The sequence below is a fragment of the Coregonus clupeaformis genome, unplaced genomic scaffold (genome assembly GCF_020615455.1).
Source record: "Coregonus clupeaformis isolate EN_2021a unplaced genomic scaffold, ASM2061545v1 scaf0042, whole genome shotgun sequence".
NCBI lineage: Eukaryota > Metazoa > Chordata > Actinopteri > Salmoniformes > Salmonidae > Coregonus > Coregonus clupeaformis.
The window spans coordinates 585,926-610,330 of record NW_025533497.1 but is presented as its reverse complement, the minus strand read 5'-3'; the positions used below and the strand labels follow the sequence as shown (position 1 = coordinate 610,330).

Here is a 24,405-nt window from a genome sequence, read left to right as displayed (position 1 = left end):
TAATCCTGGAACGCCAGAACCTTATAGGTGGGCTATACGGGAGAGACAGAGAGAGTTAGGGAATATCATGTCATCCTGGAACGCCAGAACCTTATAGGTGGGCTATACGGGAGACAGCTAGACTTAAGGACATCATGTAAACACAACACCCTGGACTTACAGGGGACAGAGAACAGTCTATTACCATAACATACACCAGTTACATTTCTAAGAATGCATCTCTGTGATAGAACAACCCAACAAATGAAACAGAAGACTTAAATAACAATCCTTGTTCCAATCCAAGTCCAAGCAGATTACATCCCTGAACATACAACAACTCACATTGGTTAAAGCCAGCCGGTGGATGCGGTCAGTCTGAGCTAACAGATTTAGTGGCAGAAGGGAATGAGGACCCATTCACTTTGCAATCTAGTACACAGCTTGTTGCTGATGCGCTCTATTTGATGTGTGCACGATTTAATAAAGCCCTAATCTTAAAAGCAGGCAGCGCCAGGGCTTCATGGTTTCCAGCTGTGTCTGGGGGCTTCACACCGACACTGTTCCTATTGCCTTGTTTAGACATGCGGCCCATTCCATGCCTGTCTAGAATAATGAAAACACAAGTCTGTTTATTTGTTGGCCTGGAGAGAGGTAGCACAGATCTCTCTCTCTCTCTCTCTCTCTCTCTCTCTCTCTCTCTCTCTCTCTCTCTCTCTCTCTCTCTCTCTCTCTCTCTCTCCCTCCCCTCTCTCTCTCTCTCTCTCTCTCTCTCTCTCTCTCTCTCTCTCTCTCTCTCTCTCTCTCTCTCTCTCTCTCTCTCTCTCTCTCTCTCTCTCTCTCTCTCTCTCTCTCTCTGTGTGTGTGTGTGTGTTATTAACTGGCCAGCATGGTTTTGGCTGATGCGGCAAAAGCCAAACCGGCAAGACACTGCAGTCTAGCGGATGGACCGACTGTGTGTGCAACATCAAAGGGAGTAGAGAGAGAAAAACACGTTATCATTTGAAAAACCCTTCTCCCGACATTTGTCCTACCCCCAACCTGCTTTACAATCATTCAGCTGTACGACCTAACAAAAGAGGATTTGGCGAGGGAAACCTTTATGACTCTGAATTAATCTGGACGAATCTTCTGGGATTAGCGGACGGATCAAATGGATATTAACACCGCCGCGATGCGAGTCTTGATTGTCGTCAATCTGGCGCAGCTGGCCAATGATAGGTTAAGGTCTAGATGGTTTCCGAGGGGAAAGGTCAGATTTAAAGAGTCTCTTCACACGTTCCGTCTTTGTGTTTGCATTGTGGCAATTGTTCTGCCAATACCACCTTACGAGCTAACTCTTCCCCGAACTGTATGTAAAGTATGTTATTCATACCAGGATCGAAGCCCAGGGTAGACTAGCATGGGTATGAGTGAAGATCTGAGCTCTGCCCAAGTGGTATTTGGTTATATTGCAAGGCCATTGATCATTGTGCATCCTCTACATTGATTGTTGTCTGTGGGGGACCTTTCATTGTTTGGTCTGAAATAACATAGCCTTGCTAAAATATACTCAATGAGTCCAAACACATTGGGATATATAGGGAGCAATTGACTCCTTTGAATTGACATCTTCTGACATATTTTACAGATGCTTGAATGTAGTTGTTACTGCTTTTTTCTTTCCAGAGATGAAGCTAAAGTCTTCACAGATACTGAATGTGGCTCTGTGAACTGTAAACTGTCAGTCAGACATCAACACTTCCACTAAGGGAAGGTGAGAGTGTACAGCACTGAGGCATTACGCTACAGAGTAGTGTCCAGGCTAGTGAGTGTTTAGCCTGGTCCCAGATCTGTTTGTGTGGTCTTGCTAACTCCTATGGTTTTTCCAGTAAATATTATTGTAATTTTTTTGGGCAGTGTAAGTTGTTCGGAGAGGTCATGGTTTGTTGAACTTTGAGGTCATTGGTTTTTGTTTGGAATGCATTTCGGGGTGAAGGATCAGTCTCTGTGTGGTTCCATTACCATGGAATTGCCCTAAAGTGACTTTGGGCATCTTGAAAAGCGCTTAAAATAAAATGCATTATTATTATGGTCATTGTCATGGCTAGTGAGTGTTGGCCTAGCTAACATCAGCAGGATTAATCCCTGGGTTTCCACAGAACGAGGATGGATTAAGGGTAGATATTGACCCAATACCCACAAATCAAATCAAACAACAAACAGTATAATCTTGGATCATTACAGAAAATACTGATCCATGGTGCTGTTCCTCATACTGTAGCCTATATTTCAAACTGGGTAGAAATAGAATCTAATCTCTATATGGAGAATGTGATTTAGTGACTGTAATATCACTGTAACATCTCCAGACTGTTGTTAAACTTCAGAGGGATGTGTCTTCCTGCCTGCCTGTTGCTGTCGTTGGGAGAGTGTGGTGGGTTTATGTGATTAAGGACACAGATGAGTTGTGTGTGCTGTGTAGTGTGGGCATGTGTGTGCCAGTCTGCTCTAGAAGCTGGTAATTAAAACGCTGCTAGCTGAAGACACACACACACACACACACACACACACACACACACACAGACAAAGTGATGCAGAAAGGCATGCGCTCGCACAGGTATGAAAACAGATGCGCTTCTCACCAGCCTCCTCTGCCGGTGGATGATTATATAGTCAACCATGGTGGATGATCACACCGTCAACCATGGTGGATGATTACACAGCCAACCATGGTGGATGATTACACAGCCAACCATGGTGGATGATTACACAGCCAACCATGGTGGATGATTACACAGCCAACCAGGGTGGATGATTACACAGTCAACCAGGGTGGATGATTACACAGTCAACCAGGGTGGATGATTACGCAGTTAACCAGGGTGGATGATGACACAGTCAACCATGGCAGATGATTACACAGTCAACCATGGTGGATGGTATTACAGTCAACCATGCACTGGACTGAGTGATGATGAAATATCTGTCTGTCAGAGGCTCTTCCTGTGCCAGCCTGCTTCTGGGAATCAAAAAATATGGCTGACAGGAAAATAGTCTATTATCAACCCCTAAACAAATAAAAACTGTCTTAATAATGAACTATTATACCCACGCCTCACATTCATTCAGTCTGTTAACATGGTCTACATATCTATGAATAACTCCTGTACAGAAAAAGGTCTAGACTCTAAGCTCATAGACTGCTCTCATCCAGAGACATGACAATGACATGATTGTTTCTTGGAAACCACACACAGCTGTGTGTCTCTCAATTTCAATCTCAGGTTAGGTTGGATTATTTCAATCTATCTCTGCTGCTGGGGAATTACACAGGGCAGAGAATAATCTGGTTTGAAGGATAGGCCACCACTGCTCGGTGTAGGCCAGGGGACATGGTGCTCTGAGCTGGCTGGGGGTAGTTAATAATCTGATTTGAAGGATAGGCCACCACTGCTTGGTGTAGGCCAGGGGACATGGTGCTCTGAGTGGGCAGGGTGTTGTTAATGGGTTGTGGATGACGACTGGACCTGTTGTAGTATCACTCTGAATGGATCAGCTTTTTGTTCTAGCAGAATGCATCTTTAACAACACTCAGAGGTAGATACACATGCACACACAGACAGACAGTCACACACACACACTTACTCACATGCACACACACTCTCACAAACAAACAAGCAGAAAGCACCCCATGCAGAGAGAGGACCTGGAACTCCCTGACAGTGGAATCAGCACCAGGCACTAAGCGTTGTGTAAGCGTTGCCGGTGTGTTATGATAAATGACTGTTTAACGTTCCCCCTCTTGCGAGAGTGATTCCATTAATGTCTAAATGTAGCAATAACGCAGACACTGGGAAGGATAAAAATTATGACCATAAAGTAAATAGTCTCTCCTTCCCCCTCTCTCTCCACTCTCCTCCGGCCGACTGCCCCACACACCAATTCCCAGCCCCATGGTCCTTTGGGCCAGAGCTGAGTGATGCATGATGGGACCTTGGTGAAGGCCAGGGGCTAATGAGTTATTAGCGTGGTGTTTAACTCCCACTGAGTCAATTTCCTCTTCTGCTCCACCCCTCCTCTCTTCCTCATTCTAATCCACTCCAGGTTATTTAACCCTGACACCCCTTCAGGAGGGGACACGGGTCTAAATTAATCAGAGGATATTCATTTGGAGTCCACTTCCTTCACCTAGCCTCCCCTGGTTTCCTCGCCCTGGCGACTACGGGCGACTCGGTCCCGGTCGGTAACCATGGTAATGTCAGAGCCAGCTGCCCTGATTGGCTGCCTGTGGGATTAGCTCTCCGTCATTGGATTTAATGAAGATTGTACACACACACCATGATTCATGGGTAGGCATGGAGGTGGTGGTGGAGGGGGGAGACAGATTTAGGGCAGTGCCATCTTCTCTCTGATATACTTCCATGTGTGTGTGTGTGTGTGTGTGTGGGGAGGTTGCCGTACACTTCCAATGTTAACCTGTTCAAACACAGTACACAGTAAAATAACAGGAAAGGCAAGATGTCTCCAGTGTCTCACCAGTTGCTTTTCCATGTGTGTCTGACATGCGGGTCATGGATGCTGTGCTTGTCAGCTTGCTCGTCCAGGAAGTCAAACATGTACTTGATGGCCAGGGGCAGGGCGCTGCCTCGGTGGGCCGTGCTGAAGATGGTCTCAAACAGGTCATCCACAAACTTCTGTAAAGTGCCCTGTGGAAGCAGAGAGAGATCAGCAGTGAGGGACAGACAACACACACACAGACAGAGAGAATGGCGACAGGTGTGTGCAAAACCACTGACCCACAAGGAGCCCGGTCCTGTTTCACTGAGATGAGGCACTTAGCCCGTCGAGCTAAAGCCCAGATCCTAGCCTAAGTGAGTGTCTTGTCCATTTCTCCTACAGTGTTGTATTAGTGCATCTCAGGTATCAGAAGCATAGCATCTTCTAAAGGCAGATCTTTGACAATCTACATCTAGTGTCTAAGGTGTATATTTCACTTCATTAAGTACAACTGGTGTATGTGTGTCATAGGTGGCTGGTGGCACCTTAATTGGGGAGGACGGGCTCATAGTAATAGCTGGAACGGAATCAATGGAATGGTATCAAACACATCGGTAACACTTTACTTGACACCCAGCGTCATAACACTGTCATGACCAATATATTTACACCTGTTGTGACATGTATTGTGTTATTTTATGGCTGGTTATGACACCCGTATAAGAGTGTCAAAACCCACATTTATTCAACTTAGTTTTTTCCCTGCCAAGAAGTTTCCTTCCATTTGTTTCTTAAATCCTTTGTTATTGTAATGAATTATTTACAGTCATCTTTTTTTCATCATATTTTAAATAACTTAAATAACTTTTTTCAACTAATTTTAAATAAGCATTATGACCGTCCTGTGTCACTTTACTTGGACTAAGAAAATACACTTTATGACACAGTCAAGAAGCATTATGACCATCATAATCATATAAGCCAGATAGGCCTATCACGTACATGCCCTTATGTCAGTCATCAGTCAAAAAGAGGGTGTCTTGTCCTGCTCCTGAAATCTGCTCCTGCATTCATCCCAGTCATCAGCAACAGAGCATTGGGGTAGGTGCATGTCTGACATCAATGTGTGCGCAATTACAATGATCATTGAATATTGTTAAAAAAAAAATGGTGTAATGGAAAGTTTTTCCTTGTGTGGTAGGTTTTGTGGGTTTTGACACTCTTATGTAGGTGTCATAACCAGCCATAAAATAACGCAATATATGTCACAACAGGTCAAAATATGTGTCATGACAGTGTTATGACCATATTATAACAGTTTATGACAAGTTATGTCAGCTATTATGACATGGTTATGACCGTGTCATAACGTGTTCTGACACTGGGTATCAAGTAAAGTGTTACCGACACATCAAACACATGGTTTCCTTGGTTTCCATGTGTTTGATACCATTCCATTCACTACATTCCATCCATTATTGTGAGCCATCCTCCCCTCACTAGCCTCCTGTGGTGTGTGTGTGTCTGACTGAGAGTGTGTTTTATCCTGTGTATCTGATGGTGTTTCCTGATGTGTTTTCTCTCTCCATCTCTCTCCCTCCATCTCTCTCTCCATCTCTCTCCCTCCATCTCTCTCTCCATCTCTCTCTTTCCATCTCTCTCTCCATCTCTCTCTCACCATCTCTCTCTCCATCTCTCTCTCCATCTCTCTCTCCATCTCTCTCTCTCCATCTATCTCTCCATCGCTCTCTCCCTCCATCTCTCTCTCCATCTCTCTCTCCATCTCTCTCTCTCCATCTCTCTCTCTCCATCTCTCTCTCTCCATCTCTCTCTCTCCATCTCTCTCTCTCCATCTCTCTCTCTCCATCTCTCTCTCTCCATCTCTCTCTCCATATCTCTCTCTCCATATCTCTCTCTCCATATCTCTCTCTCCATCTCTATCTGGTCCTAAATCTATGGGCTTTGATGGGAAATTGTTTTTTCACAGTTCACTTTTAATAATATCTGGAAACAGGAGGCGCATCTCCTAAGCCTCTTTGTGTGGAGGGATTAGCTCACACACTGCACCATTGACCCTAATTTGATTTAATGTTCTCGACTTTAAGGAGGAGAGAAGAGAGAGAGAGAGAACGAGATAGATAGAAAGAGAGAATCTAATCCACTTGTAACGAATGAGCTGACAGAATGAGAGAAGGAGAAGAGAAGAGAAGAGAGAATGAATAGAAGCGACAGTGAGGAAACCCTATCTGGAAAGAGCCACAAGCGCGCAGCGTGTCAGATGAGGTGTGCACGAGCATCAAATAAAAATCCCATTTTGGCTGGAGCTGTGACTGAGTCAGAGAGAAGAGAGGGAGGGGGGAGAGAGGAGAGGAGAATCCAGTTAGCTGACAATCACAGCCGTGATTCTACCGTGTCCCACATTTCTGACAGCTTATCATTTGCCTATGAAGATGAAATACACATTTCTTCCTCAAACCCTGTGTCATCGTGGGGACAGTTTAGTGGCAGGGAAGCTGCTATAAATGTAGAGTGTGTGTGTGTGTGTTTGTGTAATATGTGTTTGTGTGTTATATATGTGAGTGTGTGTGTGCGTAAGGAATCCCACAGACATACAACCTCATCATGATAGTCCTTCATCTGTCCCCTGAGAGCACAAGCTGCCATTACAGTCCACTGAAAACATGCACACACACACACACACACACACACACACACACACACCACACACACAGACACTGAAACCTAGCCCGTCATTACACTGCACTTTAAAGACAATGTGTAATCTAGAGTCTAGCCTCACAGACAGACAGTGCTGCCTGCATCAGATCTGCCCTGTCATTTAGGATGAGGACAGACTGACAGTGCTGCCTGCATCAGATCTGCCCTGTCATTTAGGATGAGGACAGACAGACAGTGCTGCCTGCATCAGATCTACCCTGTCATTTAGGATGAGGACAGACAGACAGTGCTGCCTGCATCAGATCTGCCCTGTCATTTAGGATGAGGACAGACAGACAGTGCTGCCTGCATCAGATCTACCCTGTCATTTAGGATGAGGACAGACAGACAGTGCTGCCTGCATCAGATCTACCCTGTCATTTAGGATGAGGACAGACTGACAGTGCTGCCTGCATCAGATCTACCCTGTCATTTAGGATGAGGACAGACAGACAGTGCTGCCTGCATCAGATCTACCCTGTCATTTAGGATGAGGACAGACAGACAGTGCTGCCTGCATCAGATCTGCCCTGTCATTTAGGATGAGGACAGACAGACAGTGCTGCCTGCATCAGATCTGCCCTGTCATTTAGGATGAGGACAGACAGACAGTGCTGCCTGCATCAGATCTGCCCTGTCATTTAGGAAGAGTGGAAAGAAAACAAAACAGCAAAGACTGAGTGAGTGAAGGGGTGCTTGTGTTGTGACAAACAGAGAGAGAGAAGGAGAAAAAGAGAGAGAGGAGGAAAGTTGGAATAGAAGGATGCAATCAAGAAACAAGCCCTTTGCCCCCCCATCAGAGTGACTCTGATGGACCTAAAATGGGGGATGTCAGCGGCGGGCCGACCGACGGTATTTATTGGCGAGGTGAAAGTCAAACGCAGTCAATTACAGTGCTGTCGGCCCAGTCATCCCTCACCAAGAGAGATGGTCCCCAAGATAAACCGGTTACTCCACAAAAACATTCCATCTTAAAGATGACACGCCGTCTCTGCATGTGTGTTGTGTGGGTGTGTGTCAGTTTGTGTGTTTGTCAAACACACTTTTTGTGAGTGCCTTCGGAACGTATTCAGACCCCTTGACTTTTTCCACATTTTGTTATGTTACAGCCTCATTCTAAAATGGATCAATAGTTTTTTTCCCTCAATCTACACATTATTATTATTATTATTATTACAATACCCCATAATGTGAAAGCTAAAACAGGTTTTTAGAAAATTGCGCCAAAAAAAGAAGAAAAACAATACTGAAATATCACATTTACATAAATATTCAGACCCTTTACTCAGTACTTTGTTGAAGCACCTTTGGCAGCAATTACAGCCTTGAGTCTTCTTGGGTATGACGCTACAAGCTTGGCACACCTGTATTTGGGGAGTTTCTCCCATTCTTCTCTGCATATCCTCTCAAGCTCTGTCAGGTTAGATGGGGAGCGTTGCTGCACAGCTATTATCAGGTCTCTCCAGAGATGTTAGATCAGGTTCAAGTCCGGGCTCTGGCTGGGCCACTCAAGGATATTCAGAGACTTGTTCCGAAGCCACTCCTGCGTTGTCTTGGCTGTGTGCTTAGGGTCGTTGTCCTGTTGGCAGGTGAACCTTCGCCCCAGTCTGAGGTCCTGAGCACTCTGGAGCAGGTTTTCATCAAGGATCCCTATGTACTTTGCTCCATTCATCTTTTCTTTGATCCTGACTAGTCTCCCAGTCACTGCTGCTGAGAAACATCCCCACAGCATGATGCGGCCACCACTATGCTTCACCGTAGGGATGGTGGCAGGTTTCCTCCAGCAGACTTGACACTTGGCATTCGGGCCAAAGAGTTCAATCTTGGTTTCATCAGACCAGAGAATCTTGTTTCTCATGGTCTGAGAGTCCTTTAGGTGCCTTTTGGCAAACTCCAAGCGGGCTGTCATGTGCCTTTTACTGAGGAGTGGCTTCCGTCTGGTCACTCTACCATAAAGGCCTGATTGGTGGAGTGCTGCAGAGATGGTTGTCCTTATGGAAGGTTCTCTCATCTCCACAGAGGAACTCTGGAGGTCTGTCAGAGTGACCATCGGGTTCTTGGTCACCTCCCTGACCAAGGCCCTTCTCCCCTGATTGCTCAGTTTGGCCGGGCGGCCAGCTCTAGGAAGAGTCTTGGTGGTTCCAAACTTCTTCCATTTATGAATGATTGAGGACACTATGTTCTTGGTGTCCTTCAATGCTGCAGACATTTTTTGGTAACCATCCCCAGATCTGTGCGTTGACACAATCCTGTCTCAGAGCTCTACGGACAATTCCTTCGACCTCATGGCTTGGTTTTTGCCTTGACATTCACCGTCAAATGTGGGACCTTATATAAACAGGTGTGTGCCTCATGTCCAATCAATTGAATTTACCACAGGTGGACTCCAATCAAGTTGTAGAAACATCTCAATTTCGAGTCTCACTTATGCAAATAAGGTTTTTATTTGTAATACATTTGCTAACATTTCTACAAATCTGTGTTCGCTTTGTCATTATGGGGTATTGTGTGTAGATTGATGAGAAAAAAATAATATATTAAATCCATTTTAGAATAAGGCTGTAATGTAACAAAATGTGGAAAAAGGGAAGGGTCTGAATACTTTCCGAATGCAGTGTATGTGTCTGTCTATGTGAATGATTGACTGAGTGTTTTTGTCTGTCTAAGAGTGTTAGACTGTGGGTCTGGTACATGTGCTTCACAGAGAGAGCATTGCCATATTAATTCCACAGCTCCACAGTGACTGCTCGCTGGCAATCACAGCACACGCCAGAGAAATGACAGACGACACTCTCTCTCCATATCCCTGTTGCCTCCTCAGCCATCTCTGCCAACAACTCTGTTGATGAGTGTGTGTGTGCATGCATGTGAATCCTGCAACTAAGCAGTCCCATTATAGAACCACAAAACGGAACCAGGCGGAGTGTTGTCTGTCTGAATTCTCTCTCTCTCTCTCTCTCTCTAAGAAAGCATGTGTGATGTAAAGGAGGCACATCATTAGCGAGTGGATTGGTAATTCCCATTGAGCAGTGGGATCAAAGTCCCGATTCCCTCCAAACCAAATTAACTGATTTTCTGAGGGGCCACAGCGCCCAAGCATGCTCAAAGAGACTCATTTTATGGCTATTTCCATTTCTGTTTTTCACCAGATAACATCTCTGTCTACAGAAAAAGCCTTTCCTCGTTTACAGGTTTTACCTTTGTGTGCCACCTCTATCATTAGGTAACTTGTGGAATAGACACCTGCTGGAATGTGGTTTTAACCAATCAGCATTCAGGATTAGAGCCGTTGTATAACATTAGATATGCTGCTGAGGTTTGAAAGACACAATACCCATCTGCATATTTTCACTCAGAGCCTACAGGGGATGAAGAATAATACTATATTTCAATAATATTCTTCACCTGAAATAACTTACTTTAGTCTAGGTGTGTGTGTGTGTGTGTGTGTGTGTGTGTGTGTGTGTGTGTGTGTGTGTGTGTGTGTGTGTGTGTGTATAACTCACCTTGGTGGCCAGCAGCCTGGTCAGGTATATCTCAGAGACCATCTTGGAGCCACGGTCTCCCTCCTTCTGGTCCCCGTGCTCGTGGTTCTTGACCAGGTGCCACACCTTTACCCCACTCTCCAGGTCGGGCGTGATCATGGGCGTGCGCGAGCGCAGGCTGTCGGGGCTCCCCGTGTACTTGATCATGTTCTCTGTGGAACGTAAAGAATAACATCAGGATATGACACAGAGATGAAGCAGAAACCAATAACATGGACATATACTGTAGCACAGACCATGAAGATATAACATGATCAGCACAGACATAATATAGACAGTGTAGCCGCGGGAAGATGTTTGGGGGTGGCGGGGCTGTGTTTTAATTTCGCCAACAGGGGGGTAAAAAAAAAAAAATCTTGGTGAAATATATTTTGGGGCCTGCTAATACAGGACTTTTTAATAATTATTTATTATTAATAAAAAATTTAAAAATCTGATTTTTTTAGAGGGTGCTACAGCGCCCTCAGCACCCCTACTTCCCATGGCTCTGGTGTAGAGTATATCTAGAGATAACACACCTAACAGAGGGGATATGGTGTGGAGTATATCTAGAGATAACACACCTAACAGAGGGGATATGGTGTGGAGTATATATAGAGATAACACACCTAACAGAGGGGATATGGTGTGGAGTATATCTAGAGATAACACACCTAACAGAGGGGATATGGTGTGGAGTATATATAGAGATAACACACCTAACAGAGGGGATATGGTGTGGAGTATATCTAGAGATAACACACCTAACAGAGGGGATATGGTGTAGAGTATATCTAGAGATAACACACCTAACAGAGGGGATATGGTGTGGAGTATATCTAGAGATAACACACCTAACAGAGGGGATATGGTGTGGAGTATAAATAGAGATAACACACCTAACAGAGGGGATATGGTGTGGAGTATAACTAGAGATAACACACCTAACAGAGGGGATATGGTGTGGAGTATATATAGAGATAACACACCTAACAGAGGGGATATGGTGTGGAGTATAAATAGAGATAACACACCTAACAGAGGGGATATGGTGTGGAGTATATCTAGAGATAACACACCTAACAGAGGGGATATGGTGTGGAGTATAAATAGAGATAACACACCTAACAGAGGGGATATGGTGTGGAGTATAAATAGAGATAACACACCTAACAGAGGGGATATGGTGTAGAGTATATATAGAGATAACACACCTAACAGAGGGGATATGGTGTGGAGTATAAATAGAGATAACACACCTAACAGAGGGGATATGGTGTGGAGTATAAATAGAGATAACACACCTAACAGAGGGGATATGGTGTAGAGTATATCTAGAGATAACACACCTAACAGAGGGGATATGGTGTGGAGTATATCTAGAGATAACACACCTAACAGAGGGGATATGGTGTGGAGTATATCATAGAGATAACACACCTAACAGAGGGGATATGGTGTGGAGTATATATAGAGATAACACACCTAACAGAGGGGATATGGTGTAGAGTATATATAGAGATAACACACCTAACAGAGGGGATATGGTGTGGAGTATATATATGAGATAACACACCTAACAGAGGGGATATGGTGTGGAGTATATCTAGAGATAACACACCTAACAGAGGGGATATGGTGTGGAGTATAAATAGAGATAACACACCTAACAGAGGGGATATGGTGTGGAGTATAAATAGAGATAACACACCTAACAGAGGGGATATGGTGTGGAGTATAAATAGAGATAACACACCTAACAGAGGGGATATGGTGTGGAGTATAAATAGAGATAACACACCTAACAGAGGGGATATGGTGTGGAGTATATATAGAGATAACACACCTAACAGAGGGGATATGGTGTGGAGTATAAATAGAGATAACACACCTAACAGAGGGGATATGGTGTGGAGTATAAATAGAGATAACACACCTAACAGAGGGGATATGGTGTGGAGTATAAATAGAGATAACACACCTAACAGAGTGGATATGGTGTAGAGTATATATAGAGATAACACACCTAACAGAGGGGATATGGTGTGGAGTATAAATAGAGATAACACACCTAACAGAGGGGATATGGTGTGGAGTATAAATAGAGATAACACACCTAACAGAGGGGATATGGTGTAGAGTATATATAGAGATAACACACCTAACAGAGGGGATATGGTGTAGAGTATATATAGAGATAACACACCTAACAGAGGGGATATGGTGTGGAGTATATATAGAGATAACACACCTAACAGAGGGGATATGGTGTAGAGTATAAATAGAGATAACACACCTAACAGAGGGGATATGGTGTGGAGTATATATAGAGATAACACACCTAACAGAGGGGATATGGTGTAGAGTATAAATAGAGATAACACACCTAACAGAGGGGATATGGTGTGGAGTATAAATAGAGATAACACACCTAACAGAGGGGATATGGTGTAGAGTATAAATAGAGATAACACACCTAACAGAGGGGATATGGTGTAGAGTATATATAGAGATAACACACCTAACAGAGGGGATATGGTGTGGAGTATAAATAGAGATAACACACCTAACAGAGGGGATATGGTGTGGAGTATAATTAGAGATAACACACCTAACAGAGGGGATGTGAAAAGAAAACATCTGAGCCAGCACAGTACTGTTCAGGTCGCCACGATCAAGTGAAAAGGGTGAGAGACGATAACATAGACAAAACACACATTAAAGACAGACACAACATAAACCAAAGACAGACAAAACAAAACACAGGGGGTCAAGCCATACTACATAGTTATTCTAAAGGATACTACATAGTTATTCTAAAGGATACTACACAGTTATTCTAAAGGATACTACACAGTTATTCTAAAGGATACTACATAGTTATTCTAAAGGATACTACATAGTTATTCTAAAGGATACTACACAGTTATTCTAAAGGATACTACATAGTCATTCTAAAGGATACTACATACTGTAGTTATTCTACAGGATACTACACAGTTATTCTAAAGGATATGAAATCAAATAAGCCAAATTCGGTCGAAGCTCCAATAGTTTGTCTGGGTTCAGTTGGAATCTTCAAGCTACCGAGCCTTGAGATTGGACATTGAAACTTTTACAACAGCTTGCGCATGGTTAATTTTTAATGGCGTCTTTTTCTCTCGGGAGGTAGAATACGCCTTGGCACAACTCGCGGACACAAAATCGAACAGGTGTATGGCGAGATGAAATATTAATGTGCCCACCACATTTGACGAGAGTGGCGATGACATTTAAAAACACGCCGGCTCGATGAATGTTTACACAGCGTGGAAAGAATTGATCAGTAGGCCTGCTGGTCGAGGGAGAGGACAGGGAAATAAATAATTGATCAGTAGGCCTGCTGGTCGAGGGAGAGGACAGGGAAATAAAGTGTGTTTTTGCCAAGGCAGACGCTGCAGAAATCAATCTGTCCTTCCTTCCAGAGAGAAACGCAGGAAGAGTGAATGATGGAGGGAGAGAGGAAGAGAGGAGAGGGAGGTAAAGTACTAGAGAGAGAAAGCAGCTAGTGTGTGTGTGCATACTGACTCCTGGAACTTGACTGACTGGCCACTTGGAATGATGGGAGTGTATGTGTGTGTGTGATAAAGAAAGTGGTGGTCGTCTTCCAGAGTGTTATTGAGTGGGCTGGTGTAATAGGGCCGGATGACATGTTCGGTGGAGTGGAAGGGGTCCCTAGAAGGAGCGCTCCACACACACACACACAGTCCTTACTGAAATACTACCATGCTGACTTATCACACAGGAGTTTTGATTAAGAAAGGAAGCTGGCTCTCTCTCTCTCTCTCTCTCTCTCTCTCTCTATCCCTTTCCTCCTCGCTTCATCTCACTCAATCACTTTCTTCCTTCTCCTTCCATCCCTCTTTCCCCCTCTTCTTCATCATCCCTCTTTATTTCTTACTCTCACCACCTTCCTCACTAACTTTCCCCCTCCCTCTCCCTCTCTCCTTTGGCTCCATTAAAATCAGTCTCTCCTCTCCTCAGTGCTTCTGCATTGTGATCAGTCCAGTTCAAAGTCAACCCCCCCCCCTTGTCTCAAGTGGCTCTGGCATTGTTTGAAGTCAATTCCCCAACTAAGTGAAGAGATGTGTGACATTCTGTCTGCCTCCATCTCTATATCTCTATTTTCATCCTGTTCCCTCTCTTTTTCTTTCACACTCACCCTCCTTTTTCTTCTGTCTAATTTGAGTCGAGGAACGGAGGCGAGGCGGTGAGATGGGGTATGGAGATGAGGTGCTAGCTGGCTAATAAAGCCGTCATTTGATGTGTCTGGAGTGTTTGAGGCTGGGCGGCGCGGCCTTTGATCTGGGTTTGATTTGATGGCTTCTTCTCGGGTTCAAGAGAACACAGGGCCAGACCAACACAGTCATTGCTAGATGGGACGTTGTCTGGTTGCATCCCAAATGGCACCCTATTCCCTATGTAGTTCACCACATTCCCTATGGGGCCCTGGTTCAAAGTAGTGCACGATATAGGGAGTAGGGTGCCATTTGGGACACAGTTTCTGTCTCCAGTCCCAGAGGGGAGTAAAGTGCAAACTGCAAACACACTCTTTCTTCTCTTCGCTCCCTTTGTTCTGTCTTTGTTGGTCTGTTAAATTCCCTGCTCTAATCTTGTTATCCTGTCTCCTGGGCTCAGTTCTGGCCCTCTTCTCCTACTATGGTCTAACAGCACATACTGGCTAATGTATGGAAGACGTTACTATGGGTTCAGGTGTTGTTAATAGTGGCTAATGTATGGAAGACTTTACTATGGGTTCAGGTGTTGTTAATAGTGGCTAATGTATGGAAGACTTTACTATGGGTTCAGGTATTGTTAACAGAGCCTTTACATCTGTTAGTGACATATGGAGCTCTGTTAGTTTGAGGGATGAACAGTGTGTGCAGAAGAAGTCAGTGTTGGTTTCTGTGGTGAAGGTTTAGAGGGAGAAGGTGCTGTTTAGCCACGTTTTTCAATTAAAATCCTGGCAATGGAGCTTGTGCATCCGCAACAGGGAATACACAGTGTGTGTTTAGGTGTGAACGTCTATGTGTGTGCTGATGTGTGTTTGTGTGTGTATGAGAGTGTGTGTGTGCATGCGTGCGAGAGAGTGACAAAGAGAGAGAGAAAGAGTGTGTGTGTGCGCGCTGACTCAGACTATGGATCCCACTCCGATGAGGACATGGTTCTTCCTGTTTAACTCTCAGGCACACAGACTGCTGGGAGATGGAGGGGGGGGGTGGCATAATTGTTTTAGTTCCAGGAGGACGCTTCTATCCAGGAGATAAATCTGGAAAGGCTCTCTCTCTCTCTCTCTCTCTCCACACACACACACACACACACACACACACACACACACACACACACACACACACACACACACACACACACTCACACACACACACACACACACACACACACACACACACACACACACACACACACACACACACACACACACACACACGCAAAGACACACAAAAAAAACACATATTGTCACGTTATCCATACCGTATTTACTGGCCGAGGTTCTGGACACAGTGGAGTTGTTGACCGAGTTGTAGGCCGTAACCTGCTTGGGGACCAGGGCCATCACGGAGTTATCAGGCACCTGCAGAGAGACAGAGAGAGAGAGAAGAGAGAGATAGAGAGAGAAGAGAGAGAGGAGGGAAAGAGGGAGAGAGAGATATATATAGAGAGAGAGGGTGAGAGAGAGACATAGAGAGAGAGAGAGAGAGAGGGGGGCAGAATGACTAATCACCATCCTCAATGAGTGCATTCTGATTCTGCCAAGTGCATTCTGAATACATAACAATCCCCAATGAAGAGAGATGTGGCACTCAGCCACTAAACCCTGGATCACCATACAAATCACCATCCACATGTCATCATGTGTTTGTTCCTTCATCTATAACAGCTGTGATTGGATGCTCAGGAAGCCTTTTTGATTAGCCTGTGAGATCTAATCAGCCCATACACATATGATTAGTGATAGTGGTAGTGAACGGTGGTGATGTATAACACTATGTGTGAGATGGGACGTCTCAGCCTCCCATTTCAATAATACCTCTCTTCTGGGGCGAGGGGCGAGTGTGTTTATGTGTGTGTGTGTGTGTGTGTGTGTGTGTGTGTGTGTGAGAGAGAGAAAGAGAGATGGGCTCCTGCTCATCAACAAGGGGCTGATCCATGTACACACACACACACACACACACACACACACACTCTGCATAATTTCACAAGCGAGCCCCCCCGGCTAAGGCAGGGTTAATTGAAGAAGTGATCTCTTTAATAGAGTGGGAGGGGTGTGGATGGGGAATAGGGGTGCAGGGCTAGGGGTCTCGGGTGTGTGTTGGGGGGTGGCTTTATTACATTATAACATTATTTCACCCGCTCCCCAATCCACTCCTGGTGCATAATGTGTTTGTTTCATGGCAGGGGACACCCATGGGAGAGACCAGGGAGATTCCACAGGGATCCAACTACCCCCCTAACTCTACAACATGGTCCCTTAGCACTAATCCTACATGTTTACTAGTTAATATAATGGTGTGTGTTTGGTTTGGGGATGTAATATTGGGAGGGAAGAGGAGAGGTGGGATGGGATGGGAGATGGGTGGGTCTGGGTGGTTTAGGAAGAGGAGAGAAAAGGTGGAGAGGAGGAGAGGAGGAGAGGTGGAGAGGTGGAGAGGGAGGAGAGGAGGAGAGGTGGAGAGGAGGAGAGGAGGGATGGGATGTGAGATGGGTGGGTCTGGGTGGTTTAGGAAGAGGAGAGAAAAAGTGGAGAGGAGGAGAGGAGGAGAGGTGGAGAGGAGGAGAGGTGGAGAGGAGGAGAAGAGGGATGGGATGTGAGATGGGTGGGTCTGGGTGGTTTAGGAAGAGGAGAGAAAAGGTGGAGAGGAGGAGAGGAGGAGAGGAGGAGAGGAGGGAGGGGATGTGAGATGGGTGGGTCTGTGTGGTTTAGGAAGAGGAGAGAAAAGGTGGAGAGGAGGAGAGGGAGAAGAGGAGGAGAGGTGGAGAGGAGGAGATGGAGAAGGGGAGGAGAGGAGGAGAGGAGGAGAGGGAGAAGAGGAGGAGAGGTGGAGAGGAGGAGAGGAGGGATGGGATGTGAGATGGGTGGGTCTGGGTGGTTTAGGAAGAGGAGAGAAAAGGTGGAGAGGAGGAGAGGAGGAGAGGTGGAGAGGAGGAGAGGAGGGATGGGATGTGAGATGACAGGTGGGTCTGGGTGGTTTAGGAAGAGGAGAGAAAAGGTGGAGAGGAGGAGAGGAGGAGAGGAGGAGAGGGAGAAGAGGAGGAGAGGGAGGAGAGGAGGAGAGGTGGAGAGGTGGGATGGGATGTGAGATGACAGGTGGGTCTGGGTGGTTTAGGAAGAGGAGAGAAAAGGTGGAGAGGAGGAGAGGAGGAGAGGAGGAGAGGGAGAAGAGGAGGAGAGGAGGAAAGGAGGAGAGGGAGGAGAGGAGGAGAGGTGGAGAGGAGAAGAGGTGGGATGGGATGTGAGATGACAGGTGGGTCTGGGTGGTTTAGGAAGAGGAGAGAAAAGGTGGAGAGGAGGAGAGGAGGAGAGGAGGAAAGGAGGGATGGGATGTGAGATGACAGGTGGGTCTGGGTGGTTTAGGAAGAGGAGAGAAAAGGTGGAGAGGAGGAGAGGAGGAGAGGAGGAAAGGAGGGATGGGATGTGAGATGACAGGTGGGTCTGGGTGGTTTAGGAAGAGGAGAGAAAAGGTGGAGAGGAGGAGGAGAGGAGGAGAGGAGGAGAGGGAGAAGAGGAGTGAGAGGAGGAGAGGAGGAGAGAGAGGAGAGGAGAGGAGGAGAGGTGGAGAGGAGAAGAGGTGGGATGGGATGTGAGATGGGTGGGTCTGGGTGGTTTAGGAAGAGGAGAGAAAAGGTGGAGAGGAGGAGAGGAGGAGAGGAGGGATGGGATGTGAGATGACAGGTGGGTCTGGGTGGTTTAGGAAGAGGAGAGAAAAGGTGGAGAGGAGGAGAGGAGGAGAGGGAGAGAGAGGAGGAGAGGAGGAGATGAGTTGAGGTGGAGAGGAGGAGAGGTGGAGAGGAGGAGAGGAGGAGAGGAGGAGAGGAGGAGAGGAGGAGAGGTGGAGAGGTGGAGAGGAGTTGAGGTGGAGAGGAGGAGAGGTGGAGAGGTGGAGAGGAGGAGAGGAGTTGAGGTGGAGAGGAGGAGAGGAGGAGAAGTGGAGAGGGAGGAGAGAAACTGTTTCTCTCATTAAACTCCTGGGATGGCCAGATCATATGTCAGAGCTATGCTCGGGGCTACAATGTGATTCTCCCTACAGTAAATAATATAATATTTATAATAATAATATATGCTATTTAGCAGATGCTTTTATCCAAACTGACTTACAGTACAGTGAGTGCATACAAACTTTTATTTTAGCAGAAAGGGCATACAAACTTTGCTTTCAACCAAAAGTGAATGGGTTATACGCTAACTGTACGTAGGGGGGAGGGCGGAAGATGGAAATAGAATTAGAATAGTTCCTTTATGTCTATGAGGGTGAATGGGTCTATGAGTCTATGAGGGTGAATTGGTCTGTGAGTCTATGAGGGTGAATGGGTCTGTGAGTCTATGAGGGTGAATGGGTCTGTGAGTCTATGAGGGTGAATGGGTCTGTGAGTCTATGAGGGTGAATGGGTCTGTGAGTCTATGAGGGTGAATGGGTCAGTGAGTCTATGAGGGTGAATGGGTCTGTGCTGTACTCATAAGAACCGATTAGCATGACAGTTAGCAGAGTCTAATTCCATTTAGAGTGTGCTTTGATCCCATTCTATATTCCATATATCTGTATTACATCATAACCATTATAACAAGACAGACGTGGGACTTCTGGAGGCTGTCAAGAGGGGAAGTCTGTCTGACCAAAGTTGACAGTAATCAATGATATTAATGTTTTACTAGGTCTCCAAGACATTCATATTATATAAGTGGGTAACCTCTTCCACTACCGATGGTGTTGTACAAAATCTACGTCAAATAAACTGACCTGTTGGACCAAAAGTGAATCAAATGACTGATGTAGACAGAAGATAATAGCCGCGAGGTAATATATCATAAAAATATAGCGTCATCTAATATTGTTTTGGTAAAACAATGAGAGGAAGGTTTTGGAGTGGGCTGACTATGAGTGTGAATCTGTGGGATGTTTCCAGTTCCCCTCCTTTCCTCCTTCCATCCGTCTCTCCTCCCTCCTCCCTCTAACAGGCGTTGAGTGTTGGAGTCTCTGCACCTTCCCCCTCCTTTCCCCTCCTTCCCCTCCCCAGCTGGAAACTGAATTAACTTCTGTCTTCATTATCTCATCTCCTAATCCATTCTACTTTGCTGTCTCCACCACCGCACCCACGCCATCCCACTCGCCGCCGTGACATTTAATTTAAGCGCCGCGCAGGGGGGCAGACCCCACATCCCCGAAAAGCTCATTTGGAGGGCTGCCGGCTTAGGTGTCCACATTATTTACACCATAATGAACAAGCAAGCCTCGTTCCGTTCCTATTTCCACCTACCCTCCCTCCTTCCCTCCCTCCTCCCTCGGCTGATTACTCCTGGGGTGTCCAGTCAGTCAGGCCCTGCTCCTCGGTAACGACCTGGAAGTGCTCTGACAGGCCCTGCTCCTCGGTAATGACCTGGAAGCTAGGCCCTGCTCCTCGGTAACGACCTGGAAGCTAGGCCCTGCTCCACGGTAATGACCTGGAAGCTAGGCCCTGCTCCTCGGTACCTGGAAGTGCTCTGACAGGCCCTGCTCCTCGGTAATGACCTGGAAGCTAGGCCCTGCTCCTCGGTAACGACCTGGAAGTGCTCTGACAGGCCCTGCTCCTCGGTAATGACCTGGAAGCTAGGCCCTGCTCCTCGGTAACGACCTGGAAGTGCTCTGACAGGCCCTGCTCCTCGGTAATGACCTGGAAGTGCTCTGACAGGCCCAGTCTAATACAGGGGTCACAGGGGTCAGAGCCAATAAGGCGGAGAGGAGGGAGAAAGTCATGCTACAAAATCCATTGTCTCTCTACTGATAGTCATCACTGCTGGTTCTACAGGGGGATAGGAGCAATAGACTCTCTACTGATCATCATCACTGCTGGTTCTACAGGGGTAAAGGAGCAATGATATATTCGGGTGAGACAAAAGCCATTTTCCAAATGTTTTCTGAACGGTGTATGGAGGGTATTTTCAGTTCGTCTAATGAGTGTGGTATAGTTATAGAAATAGAATATCCAGAGTTCACGTCTTCTGAATGAACATTTAGCTTTCCTTAGAAAGTCAAGATGTTTTCTATACTATACTATGATATTATATTGTCTGAATGAAAGCTGTAATCCTACAATGCTGATACCATTGGGAAGATTCAAACACTAAAAAACATTGTATCTAGTGATGCAAAATTCTGGTAAATTTCCCCAAATTCCCCAGAAATCCTGGTTGGAAGATTCTTGGAATTATGAGGGAATCTAGGAATCCTCCAACCTGGATTTCTGGAAAACCAGGACATTTTGGGAAAGTTACCGGAATTTTGCAACCCTGATTGTACTGTAGATAACAATCACAAAATCTATTTTCTACCTTTCTAGGTGATTTCAAACTCAACACCCATTTATGTTTTTACTGAAATTACTGTTTTGAGATCTAAAACCTACTTGCTCTTTCACTCACAACATCAACATACAGTGCCTTGCAAAAGTATTCATCCCCCTTGGCGTTTTTCCTATTTTGTTGCATTACAACCTGTCATTTAAATTGATTTTTATTTGGATTTCATGTAATGGACATACACAAAATAGTCCAAATTGGTGAAGTGAAATTAAAAAAATAACTTCTTTCAAAAAATTCTAAAAAATTAATAATAGAAAAGTGGTGCGTGCGTATGTATTCACCCCCTTTGCCATGAAGCCCCTAAATAAGATCTGGTGCAACCAATTACCTTCAGAAGTCACAGTTGAAGTCGGAAGTCTACATACACCTTAGCCAAATACATTTAAACTCAGTTTTTCACAATTCCTGACATTTAATCCTAGTAAAAATCCCCTGTCTTTGGTCAGTTAGGATCACCACTTTATTTTAAGAATGTGAAATGTCAGAATAATAGTAGAGAGAATTATTTATTTCAGCTTTTATTTCTTTCATCACATTCCCAGTGGGTCAGAAGTTTACATACACTCAATTAGTATTTGGTAGCATTGCCTTTAAATTGTTTAACTTGGGTCAAACGTTTCGGGTAGCTTCCCACAATAAGTTGGGTGAATTTTGGCCCATTCCTCCTGACAGAGCTGGTGTAACTGAGTCAGGTTTGTAGGCCTCCTTGCTCACACACGCTTTTTCAGTTCTGCCCACACATTTTCTATAGGATTGAGGTCAGGGCTTTGTGATGGCCACTCCAATACCTTGACTTTGTTATCCTTAAGCCATTTTGCCACAACTTTGGAAGTATGCTTGGGGTCATTGTCCATTTGGAAGACCCATTTGCGACGCTTTAACTTCCTGACTGATGTCTTGAGATGTTGCTTCATTATATCCACATAATTCTCCTTCCTCATGATGCCATCTATTTTGTGAAGTGCACCAGTCCCTCCTGCAGCAAAGCACCCCCACAGCATGATGCTGCCACCCCCGTGTTTAACGGTTGGAATGGTGTTCTTCGGCTTGCAAGCAACCCCCTTTTTCCTCCAAACATAACGATGGTCATTATGGCCAAACAGTTCTATTTTTGTTTAATCAGACCAGAGGACATTTCTCCAAAAAGTATGATCTTTGTCCCCATGTGCAGTTGCAAACCGTAGTCTGGCTTTTTTATGGCGGTTTTGGAGCAGTGGCTTCTTCCTTGCTGAGCGGCCTTTCAGGTTATGTCGATATAGGACTAGTTTTACTGTGGATATAGATACTTTTGTACCTGTTTCCTCCAGCATCTTCACAAGGTCCTTTGCTGTTGTTCTGGGATTGATTTGCACTTTTCGCACCAAAGTACGTTCATCTCTAGGAGACAGAACGAGTCTCCTTCCTGAGCGATATGACGGCTGCGTGGTTCCATGGTGTTTATACTTGCGTACTATTGTTTGTTACAGATGAACGTGGTACCTTCAGGCGTTTGGAAATTGCCCCCAAGGATGAACCAGACTTGTGGAGGTCTACAATTGTTTTTCTGAGGTCTTTGCTGATTTCTTTTGATTTTCCCATGATGTCAAGCAAAGAGGCACTGAGTTTGAAGGTAGGCCTTGAAATACATCCACAGGTACACCTCCAATTGACTCAAATGATGTCAATTAGCCTATCAGAAGCTTCTAAAGCCATGACATCATTTTCTGGAATTTTCCACGCTGTTTAAAGGCACAGTCAACTTAGTGTATGTAAACTTCTGACCCACTGGAATTGTGATACAGTGAATTATAAGTGATATAATCTGTCTGTAAACAATTGTTGGAAAAATTACTTGTGTCATGCACAAAGTAGATGTCCTAACAGATTTGCCAAAACTATAGTTTGTTAACAAGATATTTGTGGAGTGGTTGAAAAACGAGTTTTAATGACTCCAACCTAAGGGTATGTAAACTTCTGACTTCAACTGTACACCTGTTCTGAATGGCCCCAGAGTCTGCAACACCACAAAGCAAGGGGCACCACCAAGTAAGCAGCACCATGAAGACCAAGGAGCTCTCCAAACAGGTCAGGGACAAAGTTGTGGAGAAGTACAGATCAGGGTTGGGTTATAAAAAAATATCCAAAACTTTGAACCATTAAATCCATTATTAAAAAATGGAAAGGATATGGCACCACAACAAACCTGCCAAGAGAGGGCCACCCACCAAAACTCACGGACCAGGCAATGAGGGCATTAATCAGAGAGACCAAAGATAACCCTGAAGGAGCTGCAAAGCTCCACAGCGGAGATTGGAGTATCTGTCCATAGGACAACTTTAAGCCATACACTCCACAGAGCTGGGCTTTACGGAAGAGTGGCCAGAAAAAAGCCATTGCTTAAATAATAAATTAAGCAAACACATTTGTTGTTCACCAAAAGGTATGTGGGAGACTCCCCAAACATATGGAAGAAGGTACTCTGGTCAGATAAGACTAAAATTGAGCTTTTTGGCCATCAAGGAAAACGCTATGTCTGGCGCAAACCCAACACCTCTCATCACCCCGAGAACACCATCCCCACAGTGAAGCATGGTGGTGGCAGCATCATGCTGTGGGAATGTTTTTCATCGGCAGAGACTGGGAAACTGGTCAGAATTGAAAGAATGATGGATGGCGCTAAATACAGGGAAATTCTTGAGGGAAACCTGTTTCAGTCCTACAGAGATTTGAGACTGGGACAGAGGTTCACCTTCCAGCAGGACAATGACCCTAAGCATACTGCTAAAGCAACACTCGAGTGGTTTAAGGGGAAACATTTAAATGTCTTGGAATGGCCTAGTCAAAGCCCAGACCTCAATCCAATTGAGAATCTGTGGTATGACTTAAAGATTGCTGTATACCAGCGGAACCCATCCAACTTGAAGGAGCTGGAGCAGCTTTGCCTTGAAGAATGGGCAAAAATCCCAGTGGCTAGATGTGCCAAGCTTATAGAGACATACCCCAAGAGACTTGCAGCTGTAATTGCTGCAAAAGGTGGCTCTACAAAGTATTGACTTTGGGGGTGAATAGTTATGCACGCTCAAGTTTTCTGTTTTTGTGTCTTATTTCTTGTTTGTT

The 24,405-nt window shown here is 45.2% G+C and overlaps 1 protein-coding gene across 1 annotated transcript in view; it reads right to left on the bottom strand.

The window, feature by feature from the left end:
• Positions 1–24,405, bottom strand: part of LOC121543383 (plexin-A4) — a 392,722-nt gene that overhangs the window by 7,285 nt on the left and 361,032 nt on the right. Inside the window, exons 27-29 of the mRNA XM_041853207.2 lie at positions 16,230–16,329; positions 10,683–10,873; positions 4,498–4,667 (exon numbers count right to left, since the gene is read on the bottom strand). Of these exons, the coding sequence (XP_041709141.1) occupies positions 4,498–4,667; positions 10,683–10,873; positions 16,230–16,329 (461 nt within the window). The remainder of the gene's footprint in view (positions 1–4,497; positions 4,668–10,682; positions 10,874–16,229; positions 16,330–24,405) is intronic.